Genomic DNA, 19,890 nt, shown 5'->3' with positions numbered 1-19,890 from the left:
ATCTCCAGAAAAGAAATGACATCAAAGAATTGAATCAAGCCTTCATTCAATAAGTAGCTTTTTTTTCCTCTATTTACCAAAGAGAATCACACACCATTGTGAAATAGAAATACAGAAAATCCTACTTATTTTCTTTAAAAACAGAGCACGCATTTGCAAGCTATCAAGACAAGGCGTTTCCCAAACAGTAGCTTGAAAGTTCCACATTTAAAGTCCAATAGGAATGTAAAAAACCTGTACAAATTATGGATCCAGATATCTAGCCTGAATAACAATTGTCACTTACCTAGAAGCATAAGGCTTAGCACAAAACCTATAGACTGCAATAGACACAAAGTGATTTGATGTGTCTCATTAAATATGTCAGGGGAAAAAATAAAAAAGGTCAACCAAAAGAAAAAGCAGCTGAATGTGTTGAACAGAGTTTAGCACCAACTTCGCTGGTGCAGTTTTGCCTATTGGTATGCAATGGCAATTGTTTGGATGTGTTTTTTTAGAATGATTTATGATTTTATAAGCTCTTCAAAAATCTTTTCTTTCATTTAGTAATAAGGATTTATATAATTCAGAACTTCAGATATCCAAGGAGACATCTTAAGAAAAAAGCCTCTGAAGGTTGCCAGTGTCAGCACGACATACGACAGCTAACAGTATTCTTCTGAGGTTGCCGTTGTACATATAGCAGATGTTTCCAACGTTTATACATGCAAGCCAGGTGATATGTATCACTTCGGTTTTAAATATCCTGGTAGCCACATCATTCTTCAAGTAAACCGCTGATTGTTAAGTGTAATAGTTATAAAGCTTTTCATTAAAAACAAACCGTTACTTAGACTGAAACTCCGTTTTGCTCACTTGATTTTGATGATATCCATGCCGGTCAAAGTGAGACTAACGTGATCTCCTGCTGCAGCCCAATCAACTGGTTCATCATGCAGTGTGATTCCTGGAAATGAGTAAGAACAGAACCTCACAGTGAAGTACCTAGGTTCTGGGCTACAAACAAACAGCTCTGTTTGGGCCATTTGTGCTTCATCAACCATTACTCATCAATTTTCAGTATGAATGGGTTGAGAGTAAAAGCTTTTTAACTGAGAACACTGAGGAAGCATTTTTTCTTCCTTGGTGAGGACTCACTATTCTCTCACCCCACCCTGCACAATAACATGGCTTTATTTAAGCCAGAAGAGGGGACCTGGCACTTGCCACACAGCGCAGATGACGCAGTCCTGAAAATGCCGTAGTACTAATATCTCCGTGTCTGCCCCACCCTTCCTTTGAGGCACATGCACACCCTAGACCGCATCTTTCATATACTTTAATGGTACTATGTCAACTTTCATTTACCTTAAGTGGGTTTGCTGACTCTTTCATAAAAAAGCGTAACAGATGCCTTTCGTTCACGACATCGCATCTATTAGAAAGCATCATTAAAAGCCATTTTATTCTGACTTCTGTGTATTTTAAACACTTTAAAAGATACCCTGGCTGGTAGGTGAGGATAAAACTAATTGTTCCCGATTAAAAATTCTGAGGTTTTTGGTAGACACCAAGATTGATATTTCTCAGCAAAAAACACTTCATAATTACTGCATACATTTTATAGGATCTAGTTCTTTTTCACTACAGACTGTATTTATTTGCAAATGTTTCCAAAACCACTTGTCAAAGCCATACCAGAAAGCATCATTCAACTACAAGCATGTTAAGCACTGCTTTTTAAACAGCGCTGATAATTATTTCACATATATGCGTCATTCTCACAGAATGATAAATGAAGTTCAGTTTCTGGAAAATGAAAAACTGAGATTCTAATGTGCACACTACATTAATATATTACAATAAATTAAATTCTCCCTTCTTTACAATAAATATAAATAATACATGCTTAATGAACTAAGACTCCTTATCTTCACCCATGTTTCAGCCATATGAGAGGGCGGAACACAGTAAAACCATAGAATTGTACCATTGGGGATTCTCAGACCAAATACGATCCCCCTCCAAATTTTTTCCATGCTACTTTCCCCATTCCCAAAACTGATGGGTGACTACAGGAGTGCAACACCTATTCCTATACACACTCCTGTAACGTTCCTGTGCATTGCAAACAACACACATACAACAGTATAAACAGGCACACTGAAGAGCTGCTCAGATTAACACTGAGCAAGCTGGGTCTGGAACAGAGCAGAATAGTGACAACAGCACACTGCTGAATTCAGGCAAATAGTTACCTATTCATTTATTTTAAGGGCTTCACTTTTTATTCATTGATCCATGTAGGAAAATTGTAATTTTATCCTTCTGTTTGCGTATGGAACAAAAACAGCTTTGCAGCACAAAGGCAGAAAGCTAAAACAGGTGAATACTCAATATCTTGACTTAGCTATTTCTCTTTTCAGAAATCAAATGTATTAAAATTTAAATCCAATTTCCTTCTCTTTTGTTGTTGCTCAGGACAATTATATCCTGAAAGCTTGTATATTAATGAAAGGATTAGTGACAAACCTCATAGAACAAACAGCATAAAATTAATTCTCATGCTTTTTCACATCTAATTCATAAGATTCATTTCTAAAGGTTGTTCAGCATCTTCACACTTCCTAGCAGCAGTAACACTGCACAGCAAAGCTGAATATTAATGATTCCTGTACTGCATTTATTTATTTATTACAGATATTGCTGGAATTCAGAAGTTTTTGAAGTTTTCTCATAAAACAATGTTAAAATTATAAAGCCATAACATCTGGAATATCTGTTATGGCAAAAAAGGTAAAAAAAAATGCAAGATTTTGCATACTCTTCATAGACATATTTATACAGACACAGTCACATCTAAAGAAATTCGTTTTATGCTTTCACATTTTATGTTTGACAGTTAGTATCAGTTTGACAGTCTGTTACCATTTCAGTAACTGCTTCTAGCCCAGTATTGACCTGAAAGTAAACACGCTTCTGAAGACTGTACCTTTTGCAGTGCAAGTTTCATTAGGAGGCATTGCCAGAAGTCGTTCTCCAACTTGAATATAGCCTGCTTCTATTTTTCCAGTCACACAAAATCCTGATCCTTGGTCTGCAATAAACAGTAATAATTTGAAACAACTTCGTAAAGTCAATTTCCCATCACAAGCTAGCCCTTGAGAAATGCATAGATAAGTTTTTAATATAATGAAGGGTTTTTTTTTTTTCCACTGTAAAGAGTTCAGTACTTGCAAGTTAGCCAGCTGTGCATCATAGTGAAAATGAAACATTAAATTCAAAACCTCTAGATCTTATGTTTTTGAGAACTAAGGGAGAAATATCCTTCATTAAACAGATGTAGGAACATGAAGAAATATTTTCTATTTTTTCAATCTTAGATTAAGCCCCTTAATTTCTAGGGATTGTTTAATTCAGGATTCCCTCACTATAATTCGAGATTAAAAAAATACACCACAGTCATAAAAATTCTCATGCACACAGGTGTCATTTACTCTTTAACTGAGTCAGAATCCTACATGCTCTGTCTGCATGTTTCTTTTACTCCTAGAAAATAAAATAAAAATCCTGTCCTATTAATCTGTGGATGACTTATGAACTTCTAACTAAAAGATCTGTGATTTGTTTTTCTTCTTGAATGTCCACATACCTTACCAATATGTTCACTGATCAGCAATTAATCAGTTATTTTTAAGAGATGTGCTACACATCCACATTTATACAATACACCTTAAGAAATTCCCCATCCATGTAGCATGTTTGTGGGTGTGTTTAAAAAGAATCCTCTGCAGTGATTCTGCAGACATTTTCAGTATCAACGCAAAAACCAAATATACCTTTTGTCAAATATTAGAAGTCAGTGATGAGCAAGTGTCTTAGTTTTTTAGTGTGTCCTATTAATCTTGAGTCTCATACCACCAGCTCTTTCTTTTCCATTTATCGCTATTATTGATTAACATTTCCATCTATCTAGCTGTAAAAATATTGCCGGTATGCCTGTGAGCTAATCTTCCTCTATTCATTCCAGCAAACAAGATGAATGCAGTCAATTTACAGATGACATAGGATATCAAAAGAACAGAAAACTGGAGAAGTAGATAAAGAAAGAATCCAGAGATACATGTGCCACCTCAATACAGTACACAGAAGAACCTGAAGCTGGTTCTACAAGCATATGCAAGCAACCAGAATCATGAACTGGTTCCTGGTTCCCAACCATCCCCAAGCACAATCAAGAACCAATTCCTCTGTCACACTATCACCAGCTCTGGCTTGGTAAACCTACATGTTACTTGAAGTCTTGCCCTCACACATGCTGATTGCTTCTTGCAGAGTGCCAACTTCCTTCACCTCCCCAAGAAATCAATGCAAGTACAGAATGCATAATGGCTGACAGAGTAAGGGCCTAAAAAAGGCCTGATCTCTACACACCATAGTATTTGGGTTCTGCCAGGACATATTTATTGTCCGGGCTACTTGGCAATGCTTTCTAAAGTCATGTCAAGTCACATCCTAGACAGCACTATATAATGAGCTAAGTGGGGATTCAAGGCAAATGAATTTACAGATACTTCTTGAGTCAGGAGATAATTTGCCTGGAGAGGATATTTGGAGAGCTATGGAGGACAGCAGCCAAAACCAGGCCAAGGTAGATGAACTGTGCCTGTGAGAATCTTAATAAAGAAAAGAGTTTTCCAAACTACAAAGCAAACTCAGCACTCTCACTTTTTACATGCTTCTATGGACCACTTCTCCTGACTATGAACACACATTGGAATAGAGCTGAGAACAACTGTTGCTTCACGTAGTGGTACCTGTAGCTACTTCATCTGGTAGCATCCAAGTTAATTAAGATTTGAGATCACAAGCTAAGAAAAAAAAAGTACCTAAAAGAACACATTTAGTGATGAACCCTTTATCTGTAAACTGAGTTTCTTTCCAAAGCCAATATTTGTTTGCTTACTTTAGGAAAAAAAAAAGATTTTTCCAGAGAGCAGATTTAATCAAAATTGCTCATTTTGTGAAACTTAACTCAACACAAAAATGATTATTGCAACAAAAGAGTTATGATATTATTTTGAAAGATCTCAATCAACAATCCCAACACACTTTCCCACAGCTCACAAATACAGTGACAGCTTTAATGACAAAATTAGTGCAACACAATAAGGTAAATTCTCATGTAATGTTTCAGTATTTACCATTATGGGTTCAGTATGCGTAGTAAGCTATCCCAGGGCATGCATAATGTGTAGTATTTTCTCAAAGACCCCAGTCAGAACAGCACAGAAATGTTTTTTCCAATTACAATTAGTACTTTGACCTGGTTTGTTTGTACTTCCCCTATAAACACCCTATACATAAAGTCAAATTTCTTTAAAAATACTGATTTCAATAATATTATTTGATTACATGTATTTACAACATTTCATATCATCCCTGTCTGTCATTTGGTTTGCAACATTTCTCAAGGAGCCTGCAGAAAGTTTCTAATGAGATCAATGTTACAAACCGTATTTTTATAGTATTTTCTAAATTAATTATAAATGTAAATGCATTTAACTCAGAAAATATCATGTTTACTATGAAAAACCTTAATTGGTCAAGGCATTCTGTTATCTCCAGGCAATAGACATAAAAATAGGTTATAGTTAGTTAATGGTTGCCCATACTTATATCAGTGCTAGAGAATAGCTAGCAGTCTTTCATTTTTTCCTTGTCTGGGTATAAAATCTTATTAACAGCTATAAAAACAAACCTAAAAGGAACAAGTCAAGCTTTTTTTTTTTTTTTTTTTTTTAAAAAAATCTAGCACTGGAGAGTAAAATACCTCAAAGTTGCACCTGCAAAAATTCACAGAAACATTAGTCCAGTTAAAAAGAAACAATCTGGGACAGAAGAACTTCAAGATCTTGTACACAGAATCACCAACTTAGGTTCACCAACAGCCAATTAGGACGTCTTTTTTTAAAAAAAAAAAAAAACACACAAGTGTGTTTCTCCTTCAGTGTTACCAACTAAAATTCCAAAAAGAACAGTGCTTAAAAAATTACTGTTGTTGTTCAAGTCTACCAATAGCCATAAAGCTCCTATTTTTAAGCTCTATTTTTATATAATTTTTCAACTCGTGTGTTAAATAACAATGACATGATGAAAACATTAGAAAAACAACCAACCTTTAAAAACATCAGCAACACACAACCTAAATGGTTTATCCACTGATCTTTGTGGTGGCTTGAAAGAATCTGCAAAGAAATTGATAAGACCTTTTACAATTTCTGTATTTAAAGTACTATCTCAACAACTTCTCACTTAAGGATAAATCAATCATAAAACTTTTTCCCACATCTTCCCCAAAATTTACATATTTTGACATACACGGGACTAAGATGTGTTTGTTTTTAAATCAGGAAAATTGTACTCACCAATTTGCTCTAACAAACACTTTCCTGTATACCACTTTGTAAGGTCACTTGACTGACTTCTTGTGACTAGATTTTCACCACCAAGACCACTTGTAGGAATATAAGCCACATCAGATTCCTAATTATGAAAATAAACAGAATTAATTTACACATTGTTAACAGCATCTTCTAGCAAAAGCAAAATGTGCATTTTTTAGTATTACATTTCTAAGATACTAAAAGAACAGGTGGCATATTTTGCACTTTCCCTGGAGAAGGTGGATACATTTGCTCTCTATTCATCTCGTTCCTGATCACAATGCTCCAGCAAGGAGCTAAGAGATTTTAAACATGATGACAGCAACATTAACAACTAGAAACTGAAGTTTGGTAACAAATTCCAACTCTGTATCTGACAAGCATGCTTCAGTTTGAATTGCTATTTTACGCATAATGATTTCAGTGAGGCTGTCATCAGTCTAAATGGTTTGAACTGAGTATACATGAGAAGTAGAATCAAGAATGGCAAATGGACAAAGCTCTTGTTAGTTCATAATCCACACCAAGACCAGCTCCAATATAAAACCATCTACTGCCATTCATGTAATCCTGAACGTTCAGATAAACAGTCCTTGGTCTGCCCTATGTTGTAGAAAACAATCCCAAGAGACTACGAATTATGTGAATTACCCCAAAGATTCAGCAGGTCTAACAAAAATGATGACAGAATGAGCAGTAAAGAATTGACTAACCTTATCCAAGACTCAGCAAGCACCCTATCAGCAAGAAAAGCAATCTGTTATACTATGAGCACATAATAACATCAGGAAAGTGAAACAACATAACCCGACTATAACAACAGCTCATTCTACCCAAAGACCTGAACAAAGACCTCAAATGTACATTACCTTAAAGCCAGCTTGTTTAAGAAATTGGCCAAGCTTACTGGTAATTTCCTGAAATCTTTCTTGCTGCCAATTGACCTAAAATAGAAAACAGTTTATGACAATAAAACTAGATTTCTAATGACAACTTAAACAGCAGCTGTATGTCATGAAGTCTGTAGTACCAGTAGGTGTTCTCACACACAGGACCCAATGATGTTGTAAATATGAGGTGGGTTGACAGTTGAATAGGTAAGAGCATATGCATTAACAATTAATGACAGCAATCAACACACCAACTAACTTTCAAGCCCCTTTAGTTTGATTTATCCTTAAAGAGCTTTTTTTTGTTTTGTTTTAGTATTTACACAAAACAGAACATTCAGATTCGACAATATCATATATGACACAATAACAATCTAAAATGCAACCAGTAATATTTAACACACTTCACAGGTTTAATAAAGTTATTGGACTTGACCTGAACGACCTCCACAATGCCCTTGCAAATGTCAGTGGCTTAGTAGCTTATACCAAATTTTCACACCTATGAGAGGGAATCTCCCTACTCATTTTAGGACCTAAACTACCCTTCTTGCATGCTTTGAAAATTTAATCATAAATAGGAAGAAAAGTGTTGAAAAATCTATACAAAAGAGATTAAGAGCTGAGAATCAAAGAAAGAAAAACAAAATATTATTAGTCTCACAATACTGATCCTTACACTTACGGTACGCAAGCTTAGGTTAAAGTCCTTCAGTTAAATGAAAAAAATAAGTACCTGGTCCATTTTATTGACTGCAACAGCCAGCTGTGTCACTCCAAGAGAACGCACTAATAGTCCATGTTCTCGAGTTTGTCCACCTGTCTCAAACCCAGCTTCAAACTCTCCTCTGCTGGCATCCACAACCAAAATAGCTACATCAGCCTAGATTAAAAATAATAATAATAATAAAAACACACAATTATAACTGTGTAACAGGTGGTAATAATTCAAGTAAACATGTCAATCAGCAATACTCCACACAGAGTGCACTTTACATGGAAGCAATGCCGATATACTTCATATGCAACTGAAACTGTTTAATTCTATCTATCTCATGCCTACTTTGGTGAGGTATCATTGCACTACGTCATCTCATGTCATACACCACTACTTTGTATTAAACACAAGCCAATACTTGGTGTTTGGAACCTGTCTTCTGAGTACCTTTTGTGCTGCACAGACCTCTACTTAACAAAAGCTGACCATACTCCAGAGGTTTAAGAACAGGTAGGAGCACAATGACCAGTTCTCATTGCTGGGTGAACCCAAAACTCTGCCTGAGTCTGGACATACTCATACTGAGAAGCTGCAGAAGTAACAGATAAATCACCTCAGTAGACAACTGGGACAAGCAGTCTGCTGCATGTTAGATGTTGGTATTTCATAATCTACTCAACACACTGCAACATGTCAAACTCATAAGGTAGAAAAGTCTAAGTAGCCTACTACATGTTTTATCATCTCTGTTGTGACATTGAAAGCAAATAGGTACCATACAGTCTATGGTGCTATAGAAAAGTCAGCATGTAAGCACAGGGGAAAAAAAATAAGGGGATTTTGCTGTCAGTCTTAAATGCTGCTATGTAATATGTATTAATATGTATATGTTTGCTAAAAAAATAAAAACAAAACAACACACTTTTCATGCTTTGGTAAGTAACAGCCAGTTAGACCATCACCACGCACCAAGCAACAGCAACAGATGTGAATAATAAAGGTATTGCTGTCAAAACAGCTGTATGACAATTTCACAGGATAGTTGAACTGGACATAATGGAACGAGAAGAGAAAAAGCCATGCTTTCTCTCTTTCCTTACACAGATAAGCTTCAGGGCACCAGAAGAAGGAAGAAAGACAGCATGTTGTCCTAGTCCTGAGTCCTCCTCCCACTGACCTAGATGTAAATTCCCCACATCTCATTCATACAGAGAGGCTGTGCATGTGTGAAAACGGTGAAACAGCAAGGGATGAGTTTCCCACAGCTCTGAGCCTCAGAATTGCATTGTGGTAAACTCTCACACAAGAGAAAGGCATCCTGTATTTTCTAAATCATAAAAAAAGTCCCATACCTAGGGACTTAAGTGAATTAACTGTATGCATCAAAAGCCAGAGCCTGGCCCTGATGAGGCTGATTTGCATTGAGTTTAACAGCAGTTGGGGATTCACATTGTAACAGAATTCCCCATGATACAAAGGCACAGGGACATTTCCATATTTGTTTCTTTCCATACATTTCTTCAGTGCTGATGCTACTCTAATTGGCACCAGAAACGTGCAGTTTCCGTAATTTCCTCGATAAGCTTCAGAACAGACTGGCCCTTCCTGAGAGCTGAGGGAACAGAGATATGTCAAGTCTTAGCTGGCCAGCCTCATCTTCTGCTGAATTGATACAACTGCTGGTAGATCTGCAAGTTGCATCATAACACTTGCTGGCTGTATTACTTTTTTTCAAAAAAGATAAACCAAATTAAATAATTGTAAAGAAAATAATGAGAATGAGTCATCATTTTCCACTTCTGAAACTAAAAAGTCTATTTTAATTGTAAATATCCTGACCTCCTTACAATGTATGCTCCACAATATAAGTTACTACACAAACCCTATACCATAATGTGAGAACTTTTGACTACCCTGTGGCCTAACCCTGAGTCACAACATCTGAACTCTTACCCAGGCTTTGCTACAGAGCTAGCAGATGGTTTAGGGCAAACCAGTCTTCCTATAGCATAATCCCTGCACAAAAGCCTCCACATGGTAACTTAGAATAGAAAATCTGTCACAACACACCAACTTTTCAACTTTGGAGAATTAATTTTAAAAACGGGTGCCTTTTTAAGTGGAAAAAAATCATACATTATGTCATTTAACAATGTGCTATCCTCCCTCATTTCAGTTATTATTACCATAAATTAAATGATTGACCTATATGAGAATATAGGTGCCATACTAATTTCAATGTGTAGTGCCCAATGCTTCTGATTTTACCTACCATTCCCAAAGCAATGGTGGCATGCAGCCCTATTGAAGAATACAGATGCAGATAACCTCTGTTATCTGTGTTATGTTTAGTTATCCCTTATAAAATATATTAAATAGAATAATGCCTTGTTTAACCTAATCTTTTTTTTTTTTCTTTAAGCTCAAAACCACTAAAAATCTTTACCTACAAAACCAAGTTCAAAGAAATTCTTGAGTAGGCATATGACACATTTGATTTGAATAGCTTTAAAAGCTCAACTGATTTCATCAAACTGCAACTTAGTATTCAAACTACTTCCCTAATAACTCTCCTCCTAATAGGTAGCTTACCAAAAAGAAGTAACTACCTTTAAACAAATATATTAATTCTAAAGTTTAGTAAGGTCACAAAAACCTGTAAGATATTTTAGCATCATCAATGATTCCATTTTATCTTAGAATTTAAAAGAAGAAGAAAGCCAGTTTAAGAAAAATTGGAAACACCATTGGAAACACCATTGGAAAGGGAGTTTTAGACTCTCTCTACCTGAGCAGCTCCTGTGATCATATTTGGAATGAAGTCTTTGTGGCCTGGAGCATCCATCAGTGTAATTACTTTAGTCTTTGTCTCAAATTTGGTCATGCCCACATCCATTGTTACTCCCCTTAAACAAAGCATACACATAACACCATTAGTACTGTTTTGAAAGCTTCAGAGATATAAATTAAGCTATGATAAACACAATCATGAAATTATACATGTAACAGCTTTCATTTGATTCAGCCTGCACCAAAAATATTGAAAGAAACTTGCTTGCTGGAAAAGGCTTCTAGAGTTGTTTTGAGTAACTCTAGTCACAAAGAAACAACAAAAAAAAATCAAGCAAAAATACCAACTCAGAGACTTTTTCCCATAAAAATGGCAATTTAACTTCTGCAGTGAAGTCTGTATCTTAAATGCACAATTGATGGATATTAAAAAAAAATCATAGATGACTGGATGCAAGTTTTAAGGCTCATCACAGTATTTCCATAAACACCACCACCAATAATTAATAAAATACCAATAATCAATTACATGCCTTAACTGATAATCAGGCTACTTCTAAAGATTGTCTTTAGTTGCCTCTGGATCTTCAAGTAAATAAAATAATTTATAATTTATTAGGATAAATTTGATATTCAATATAATCCAAGTCATGTGTGAACCAAAATTTCAGTGCTTAATTTACACTTCTGACACCCCTTTACACAAACAATATAGATCTTTCCCATACAGCAATAACCAAGATGAGAAAAAGTTGGCAGAAATAAACTGATAAGGCAGCTTTAAATGAATGTGGCTACTATAAGCATTCGTACATTGTAGGTCTTCTCTGCACTTTCCAGCACAGAAGTATGTAAAGGAATACTCAATTTCTTGCTCACATTTTTGTAACCAAACCAGGGTATGATTTTTCTTTTGATAATACATACTCAGACAAAGCAAAATATTTGCTAGTAAGTATTGAGTAAATATCTTCATGCATTTTGAATATTTCTACCAAAGCGTTATTAGTAGATACGCTTTTCTTTCAGAAGAACAATGGTAGTTCCCATTAAATATATTTCTACCTTTCTCTTTCTTCCCCAGTTTCATCCAAGACCCATGCATAAGCAAACGAAGCTTTGCCAGCCTTCTTAGATTCCTGTTCGTATTTGTGCATAGTTCTTTTGTTCACATTTCCCAAAAGGTAGAGTAGATGACCCATTAAAGTACTTTTACCTGCATCAACATGTCCTATGGAGGAAAATTAACATTTTATCAATTTTACTAATTCACAAATTTTAAATGTACAACATGAAAATAAAGAAAAACATATGCAAATCACGTGCACCAATAATGCTCATGCAATCCGTAAGATTTTGACTCACTGACAGTTTACTGAAACAGGTAATTAGCTTGACAGCCATGTACCACATCCAAATCCATACTAAAAAGAATTGTAGGAATGAAATCAAACCAAAGTACATTTTACTAGTCTGTCAAAACCAAGCTAATTAACCTCACAGTCTAGCCAAGGAAGTCTGAATGTACACCCTCCATGTAACAATGGTCAAACAGATGGAATTGAAAACAGTATAAGATTTCTCTTTTCTAAAAAGAGACTAATTTTGTTTCTTTATCACTTCCAGATTCAATCAACGGAGTTTTTAAATCTCTATGCCTAAAATGTAATTAACTGTATTACCTATTACCACCAAATTTAGTAGTTGCTTTCCTCCTTGTCTCTTCTCCAACTCTGCTTTCACATCTATTTGTGGTTTTGTCTTGCTCGTCTTTTTTACTGGAGTAGGCACGGCATTCTGCTCTTCTGAAACCTGCGCTACTTGGGGTGAAAGAGCAGATTTTGAGACTGCCTCAATTACCCCAGAAGTTATGCTAGCATCTTCATTTAGCAGTCCTTTTTGAGGTGTGTTAGCATGGCCATTTTCTTCAGCAATCATGCTGGGAAAATAAAACAAAGGAACAGTGAATGCAAATGTCAAAGAAGCTGCAGAAATACAGGAGAGAAATGTAGTTCCCCCTACACTATCACAAAAGCCCCAGACAAATATTATCAGATCAGTAGAAACAAGCCCATTAAGGTGGAAGTGATAAGCAACTACACAGATACCAGCTCTGAACATCTTGCAAGGGACGTACTGTGTACATAAGCAAGATAAGAAATAATCTTGTAAAATTCATGAAACTCATATAAACAAAAGCTTCTCACAGCCATTTCTTTTGACAGGGCGGGAAATGACAAAGTGCCATAGACATGGTCTTCTCTGAAGTAAGATCCCAAGTCAGCTTTGAAGCATCCTAAAATAGCTCTCACTTAAATTAAAAGTACTGCAGCTGAATGCAGTGATATTCTACTAAGAGAACACCAGCAATACAAAGAGTAGATACTAAGCGTATATGAGCTGAAACTTAACAATGTTTGCATACAGCCATAACAGATACGCCACATATCAACACTGAGAAAACCTGTTTTATGTACAAAACAAGGCATCTAGAACTATAGATATTTGGATTTCCCAACTCACCTTCTCTTCCACCCTGTTCTACCACAAATGACTATACTAACGCTAACACTGAATATCTTGAATGTATTATTCTCCTATTAACTAAGTATCTTGAATACATTATTATCCTATTGTTCTCACACTCTCTCCCATTTATAAATCAGGTTATTTTCATAATTCACATACATGTTTTGAGGATATGATTTTTTTAACCTGTTATGGCAAAGATGACCACTAAAAGCAAAACCTAAATAACATCCTCAAGACAGCAAAAGCTTTTTTGCTGGCTGACAAAGCTCCATGGTGAGTCATTAATGTATACAGCAAGACAGAAACAGAAGCAGCTACTACAGCCAACAGCCAACATGTTATGGCAAGCTTCAACACACAAACCACTGGCCATTCCAGTATTTTGAAAGTTTCTATAAAAGTTCTTCTACACGAAGGCACCTACAAAAAAGCTTCCTCCTCTGGAAAACGAACCCTTTTCAATGCAGTACCACTGTGGTGCTGGCTACTTTCTATGGAACTGATTCAAGCAGTCTTTCAGAGAGCTACCAAAAGGAAACAAAACTGTCTTCATGTCCCGAGTGAATTTTTCACTCTCTGCTTTCCATTTACATACCACAGTTAACTTCACAGTTTTCCTCTTTTCAGTTTTTATAAGCAAAACTAATTATTTTGGTACTTCAGAATCCCATCTCATAGAATCTTCATTTGATAATACAGACACAAAGCGAGTAGTAATGTTGCATTGTATCAGTCTTCATAGGAATATTTGCATTGTATTTCCCTGTCCATTTCCTGAATCTCGTGAAACAAAGGAGTCCAACCATGTTGGCCTACTGAACAAAGCAGTTCATGAGTCATAATCTAAAACATTAAACCTAAGAAATATTCAGATTGAATGCAAATTTAGCCTCTCTACTACCAGTAACCAATGCTGGTCATTTTATAAGGCCTCCCTTTTTTAACTCAGTAACCTACCTAAGTATCTGGTACTGTGGCAGAATGATTAGTTTTGACATCTTTTTTGTAAGGCCCAAAACCAAGTTTTTGCTCTAGATCGTGAGACCCCAAAGCAGAAATGTGAACACTTTTTTCTTGGCTACAGTTCCACAATCCGAGGTTGGGATCTTGCATCAAGGGCGGACACACAACCACAATTTTCTTAAATTAGCTGCACATTAAACTAATTAGTGCCAGCCATGATGGTTGCAGGGGATGGATAGTACCTGTGCTGCTGCATAGTGGATGCACAATTCTGTTTGAAGTTTATTTACATAAAGTTACCCTATCAATATTTTCTAAGCCTTTTAAGGGAAAACAAGTTAATATCAATCTACACCTTTGGTGACACAATCATTACACTTTTGATTTGAAACACAGAAACCAGTTGTACTGTGCCATCAAGCATAGCCTTTGACAAGCTCCATAACATCATATGACAAGCTCGTAAAACATCGTACATCGACAAGCTGAATGCACTTTATAACAGGATACACTTAATTTCCTAAACTTCCCGAATCAGTGACTCATCATTGTCTTACATGCAGGTATGGGAAAAAGGCAATTACACATGAGCTATTCCAAGGAAAATAGTCACTAGTTGCTCATGCTTTCTTTTACTGGTAAAAGAAAAGTGCATTTCTATCAGTCTGAAGAAAAGTCTCTTTTTAAAATTCCATTAAAGTTAAAGCTAAAAATCTACTGTGGAATGGCATGACAATTATTTTATCCAATGTTTGTGCACAGACATTTTACTTCATAAAAACTGACTGAAAACAATCAAGTTGATAGAAAGCAATACACACAGAATTGCAGTGACAGAGCTTTCTACATATTCTAGCAACATATTTAAAAGCACCTACATTATATAGAGCACACCAGACCAGTTTGGCCTGAACCATGTATTAAGAGAACCTAATATATTTAAAATTCAGTTGTGTTGGAAGTCTTGCCAGTTGTGATCGAAGTTTTCCATCAACATTAAGACTCATTTTTTTTTTCCAGACAAACTTCAGTTCACTGTCAGCATAACATCTATCACTTTCACACTGAAACACTCTTTCACACTGAAACACTACTGGTTATATGCAAAAGTCATACTGTAATACAAATATGGTATTTTATATTGATATCAATTATTTTTCCTTAAAAATCCAAAATTTTAAGTTCTAGAGAGAAGTATTGCTTCTAGAGAGAAGCAATATCAAAACAGCCTTTGCATTTGCCAGTCCCTTTTCTCTTTTTCAAGCCAGTCCCTTTTCTCCTTTTCAATGTCTGCATTACTTCTAAAACCAAATTTTCAAAAATGAAAAAAAAATTTAAAGGAAGATATTTAGATGAAACCGCAAATAATGTAACCCAAAACCATGCCTTCCCTATAGCTTTCCAAAATACATTAAAGACTGTCACATCAACCCTATGAAAAGGTGAAAATGTATTTTGAAAGACAGGTCTTCAGTAAATTTCTAAATTATATTTGTTTAACTAATATTTTTTTTTTTTTTTATATTCTCAGACGCTCAGATCTTCCTGTAAGTCAAAGCCTAGGTCAGGAAGGATTCCAAAAAAACACAATGGACATTGAATGGCAACATTCAAACTAATTACAGGACCTCAAAGAAACAAGGCCTGATGAAACAACTATTCTCTCACTAACAAGTACCTGCTGGTGTGACTACCACTGCTAAATGCTGTCAAATAGTTTGCATTTGGGTGGTTCAAAGAAAGTGCTAGACATACGAGTAAAATAATGAGTGAAACATGACTCTGTCTGTCATGACATTAGGCCTTGCTACTATTTCAATTGTATAATATTTGAAACTGTTAGACTGCTCCATTTAGACTTCTACAGGTTTCAGATATCACCATGTTCTAGAAACCTGAAAACAACCTGTTCCATGCTAATGCAAGACTCACTGTTTCAGAAGAGAAACATCAGAATGGAGAGAGTGTATGATGTACTTACACACCATCTCAGCTTTTTGCTGAGCTGTGTCGGAGAAAAGAAGAGGGATTTTATTACCAGGTACCTGAACATGAAGATGCACAGGTGAAACGTACAATTCACATCTCACAGAAGCACATGCAGTTAGATGCAGGGAAAAAGACTTTGATATGGCAACTAGATAAGTAATTTATTGAAAGCTTATTAACAACTAACAGAAGATCAGAAAAATGCTTAAGAGCTTCATCTCTAACAGTCTAAAGAATGAATGACATTGAAAATTCTTTTCAGCCTTTCCCATTGAGATTTTTCAAAATTAGTTAATTGAAAATTTGTCAAAAGACAGAGCATATAAGAGAGTGCTCCAGTACATGATACGTTGCTACTGTAGGCAGTTGAGGGTATAAAATAATGGTCAAATGTATTAGCAAACATCACGTTCCAATGTGGTCTGAATTATGTTGAACCACTATATCAGGAATAATTTATAATTGGAGGAGGAGCAATTCCTAGCCATCTTTATATAAAAACTTGTTCAAACTGCCAAGAGCAGACTTGGTTTGCCAACATCCGTGCCTTTCTGCTACACCATGACTAGCTCACTAATGTGGAGCCATTGAACTGATTAACTCTGGACTTCTTTGAAAGGACAGAACAATTAAGCGCCTCTACTTAGACTGAGCTCATGTACTACAGCAGGCTTGACCACCAGCAATCCAGTCACAGATGTCAAAAGCACTTGCCGAAGCTTTTTGTTAGCAAATCAGAAGACATACAGAAGCCTGGCAAGGACTATTATTTAGTTGAAATTAGAACTGCCAGGCTAGAAACATCCTATGTTGTCTTGCCAAAACAGACAGTAAGAGTAAACTGAGTAAAATATTATGGTTATATTGTTTTCTGCGAACAGTAAGAAATACTGAAATACAACATATGCTGTTAGAAGACATGTTAGAAGACTCTAATCCTCATACAACTGTGTTTACTGAGGTTCACACTACCAGGCATTCAAAGAAGAACCTGAAAGTTTATCTTCTGAAGATCAACTCTGCATAATTTAGGTTTTAAACCTTATTTTCAATCTTCTAGTCTGGATGCTTAGTGAATTATTTTTATACAACTGACTCTTTCGGAGTACTTATAGTCATTACAGGAATGTCTACATTTATTTCCCCTTTCAAAATTATTAATTACACAATATTGGTCAGGCTGGTTAAAAAAATCACCCCTTTTTGCTCACAACCTTTTCTTGTTTCCTTCGTGATTTAACAAGAAGAAGAAGCCTTGTAATTAGTTTTGCTAGAGCACCAGAAAGGCAGCTTGTCAGAAACGAGCAAACTCCATTTTCCAGAGACAATTCTATTAAGAACACACTGCAGAAGTAATCAATGCTCAAAGCAATTCATGACTTCTAATAATCCGTTTACATAATAATAAGTGAATCTTCATTAAAGTGAGATCATGCCTCATAACAAGATTTAACCATAAAAACTAAGTAGATAGTCAAAGAATGGTTACTTTTGTTAATGCTAGGCCAGTGATTTTAAAAACATGGTCCAATAATCATGTTTAAGATCCCAAAACAGGTGACAACAAAAACTAATTCATACTTGCTATACAGTCACCTTCAATGGTGTCTGCACCAATACCACACAAACATTCAAGACTGTGAGCAGGAGGCATATACTGCAAAGGCTGATAAATTACAGATGTTTTAGAATTTAGATTTTATCAGAACTGCTATGAACACTGTGCTTTTGGTCAGTGAAACAAAACTATGTACTTAGAAAGCTGTATTATTACAAACCCTCTGCAGTATACTTATCAATGCGTAAGTAACATAAAGAGAGTTTGAAAAGAATTAAAAGAAAGAACGTCTCTTAGGCATTAATAAACAAATTCACTGTTCCCTAACAACTCATCCTCAGGTAAACTGTCAATAATCCAGAAGAAAAAAACACAACACTGATACTCATGGAACTGGGGCAGGGATAAATATCATCTCCCCTGCCCCCCCCCCCCCCCCTCTTGTTTCCTCCAAGTCTAGAAGTGGATGAATAAAAGCTATAAAGCCATTACAAGCTTGCAACACAACACTAGTGCTTCATGTAACTTCAATATATTTAGCACAGACTTTATGCATAAACTGGATAGGAGCTAGTCAAATTTCATCTGTTAGGAAAGGAATGAGAAAATTACACTGTCCTAGAACAGAGAAGGAAAAATAAGATATAAGTATGGTCAAGGCCTCCTCCCCCAGTTCTTCATGTCAAAGTCCTAGTGACTTGAAAGTGCCTCCAGCAGCCTATAATCAATAGAAGAAAGGAGGCCGTAACAGTTTCCTTGAAACATGGGTCTTTACACATGCAGGTAACTTCACTATTTCAACTGGGCTTTCTTTCCTAGTCACTGACTGGTTGTACTCCAAATCTCATTCTCTTCTTTTCCAAACCACTCCATTCCTATTTGTTTTAGCTTAAAACCAAATGCCTAATGTCCATACAACTTCTACAAGAAAAGAGGTTTCTTCTTACTTAGCAGTACTGCTGAAACAAGTGAGGATAAACACTTTCATAGTGTCAAGGATTTAAACCAAGAGACTATCAGTAAGTCCTGGAGAGGTGTTTTTTTTTTTTTTTTTTGGTCACAAAAAAAATTGTGTCACTACAATGGAAGCAAGCATGATACAAACTATTTCTGGGTCCATAAAGAGAAGTAGAGTGGCTGAGAGCCATGTTAGAAACAACTATTTTCCCTCAAAGACTGAGTCACCATTAGTATATCCAGGAATTATTCCAGTCTGCAAATGAAAGAGCATTCTTCCCATTTCATCCTTCCCTATGGAGCTTATGCACACACAAGATGTGGCAGTCATCAAATAATAACAGAGATAAAAAATTTTGGACTTTATATAAATATCTTAAATAGTCGTTATTACAGCTAAAAAAATGTAATCAATATCATCCCTAGTGATCTTCTGAAGGACTAACTGGCAGATCCTTTTCACTCCCTTTATGACTCGTTTCTTTTTATAAAATTTTATCTAAATCATTGTAATCCACACAAGCCGCCATACAAGACTCCAATTTGTAAGAGGTAATAGGAACACAACAGATGAAGATTCCATTAAGTTAATAGGAATTTAATGATCAAGTCCAGTTGTCACATTGTGTTCCCTCTGTGCATTTCAGATCTCAGATAGCACAGAAAGAATTCTGAAAGTCCCAGGAATTCTTCACTTAGCTACTTCCATACAATAAACTGAGACATCACTGTCATTCAGCAACTGCATTTGGAAGTTTTACGGAAATAATGACGTCAGTCTTACATCCTTGTATTAAATGCACTGAAGAGACTACGTAGGTGCATCTGCTTGCTTTCCACATAGTTTCAACAAACACGCACAAGATACTGTAAAGACCACGCTATCCCTCTTGCTCCCAAAAATGCTTTCCAGATCAGAACTGCAAGCAGTGCAGGCTGAGGTAGAGATGGTGGCAATGCTCATGCTTGCGATTTTTTTTCCTGAGCGTAACTACAAAATTTCTTGCCATGGAGTAGCAAGATTGTGCTCAGAACCAGAATAAGCACAACCAAACAAGACAAATCCAT

The 19,890-nt window shown here is 35.9% G+C and overlaps 1 protein-coding gene across 3 annotated transcripts in view; it reads right to left on the bottom strand.

Moving 5' to 3' along the window:
* The window catches only part of HBS1L (HBS1 like translational GTPase), a 60,020-nt gene that overhangs the window by 4,106 nt on the left and 36,024 nt on the right, over positions 1-19,890 (bottom strand). For all 3 annotated transcript variants that reach the window (XM_035320562.1, XM_035320565.1, XM_035320563.1), the window contains 9 exons: positions 12,506-12,762; positions 11,889-12,054; positions 10,822-10,939; positions 8,052-8,198; positions 7,295-7,369; positions 6,408-6,525; positions 6,159-6,227; positions 2,972-3,076; positions 856-946 (listed from right to left, as the gene is read on the bottom strand). In XM_035320562.1, the coding sequence (XP_035176453.1) occupies positions 856-946; positions 2,972-3,076; positions 6,159-6,227; positions 6,408-6,525; positions 7,295-7,369; positions 8,052-8,198; positions 10,822-10,939; positions 11,889-12,054; positions 12,506-12,762 (1,146 nt within the window). The remainder of the gene's footprint in view (positions 1-855; positions 947-2,971; positions 3,077-6,158; positions 6,228-6,407; positions 6,526-7,294; positions 7,370-8,051; positions 8,199-10,821; positions 10,940-11,888; positions 12,055-12,505; positions 12,763-19,890) is intronic.

The sequence above is a fragment of the Oxyura jamaicensis genome, chromosome 3 (genome assembly GCF_011077185.1).
Source record: "Oxyura jamaicensis isolate SHBP4307 breed ruddy duck chromosome 3, BPBGC_Ojam_1.0, whole genome shotgun sequence".
NCBI classification, from domain to species: domain Eukaryota; kingdom Metazoa; phylum Chordata; class Aves; order Anseriformes; family Anatidae; genus Oxyura; species Oxyura jamaicensis.
Note: the sequence above shows the minus strand (reverse complement) of the source record. Positions and strands in the feature narration are given on the sequence as shown.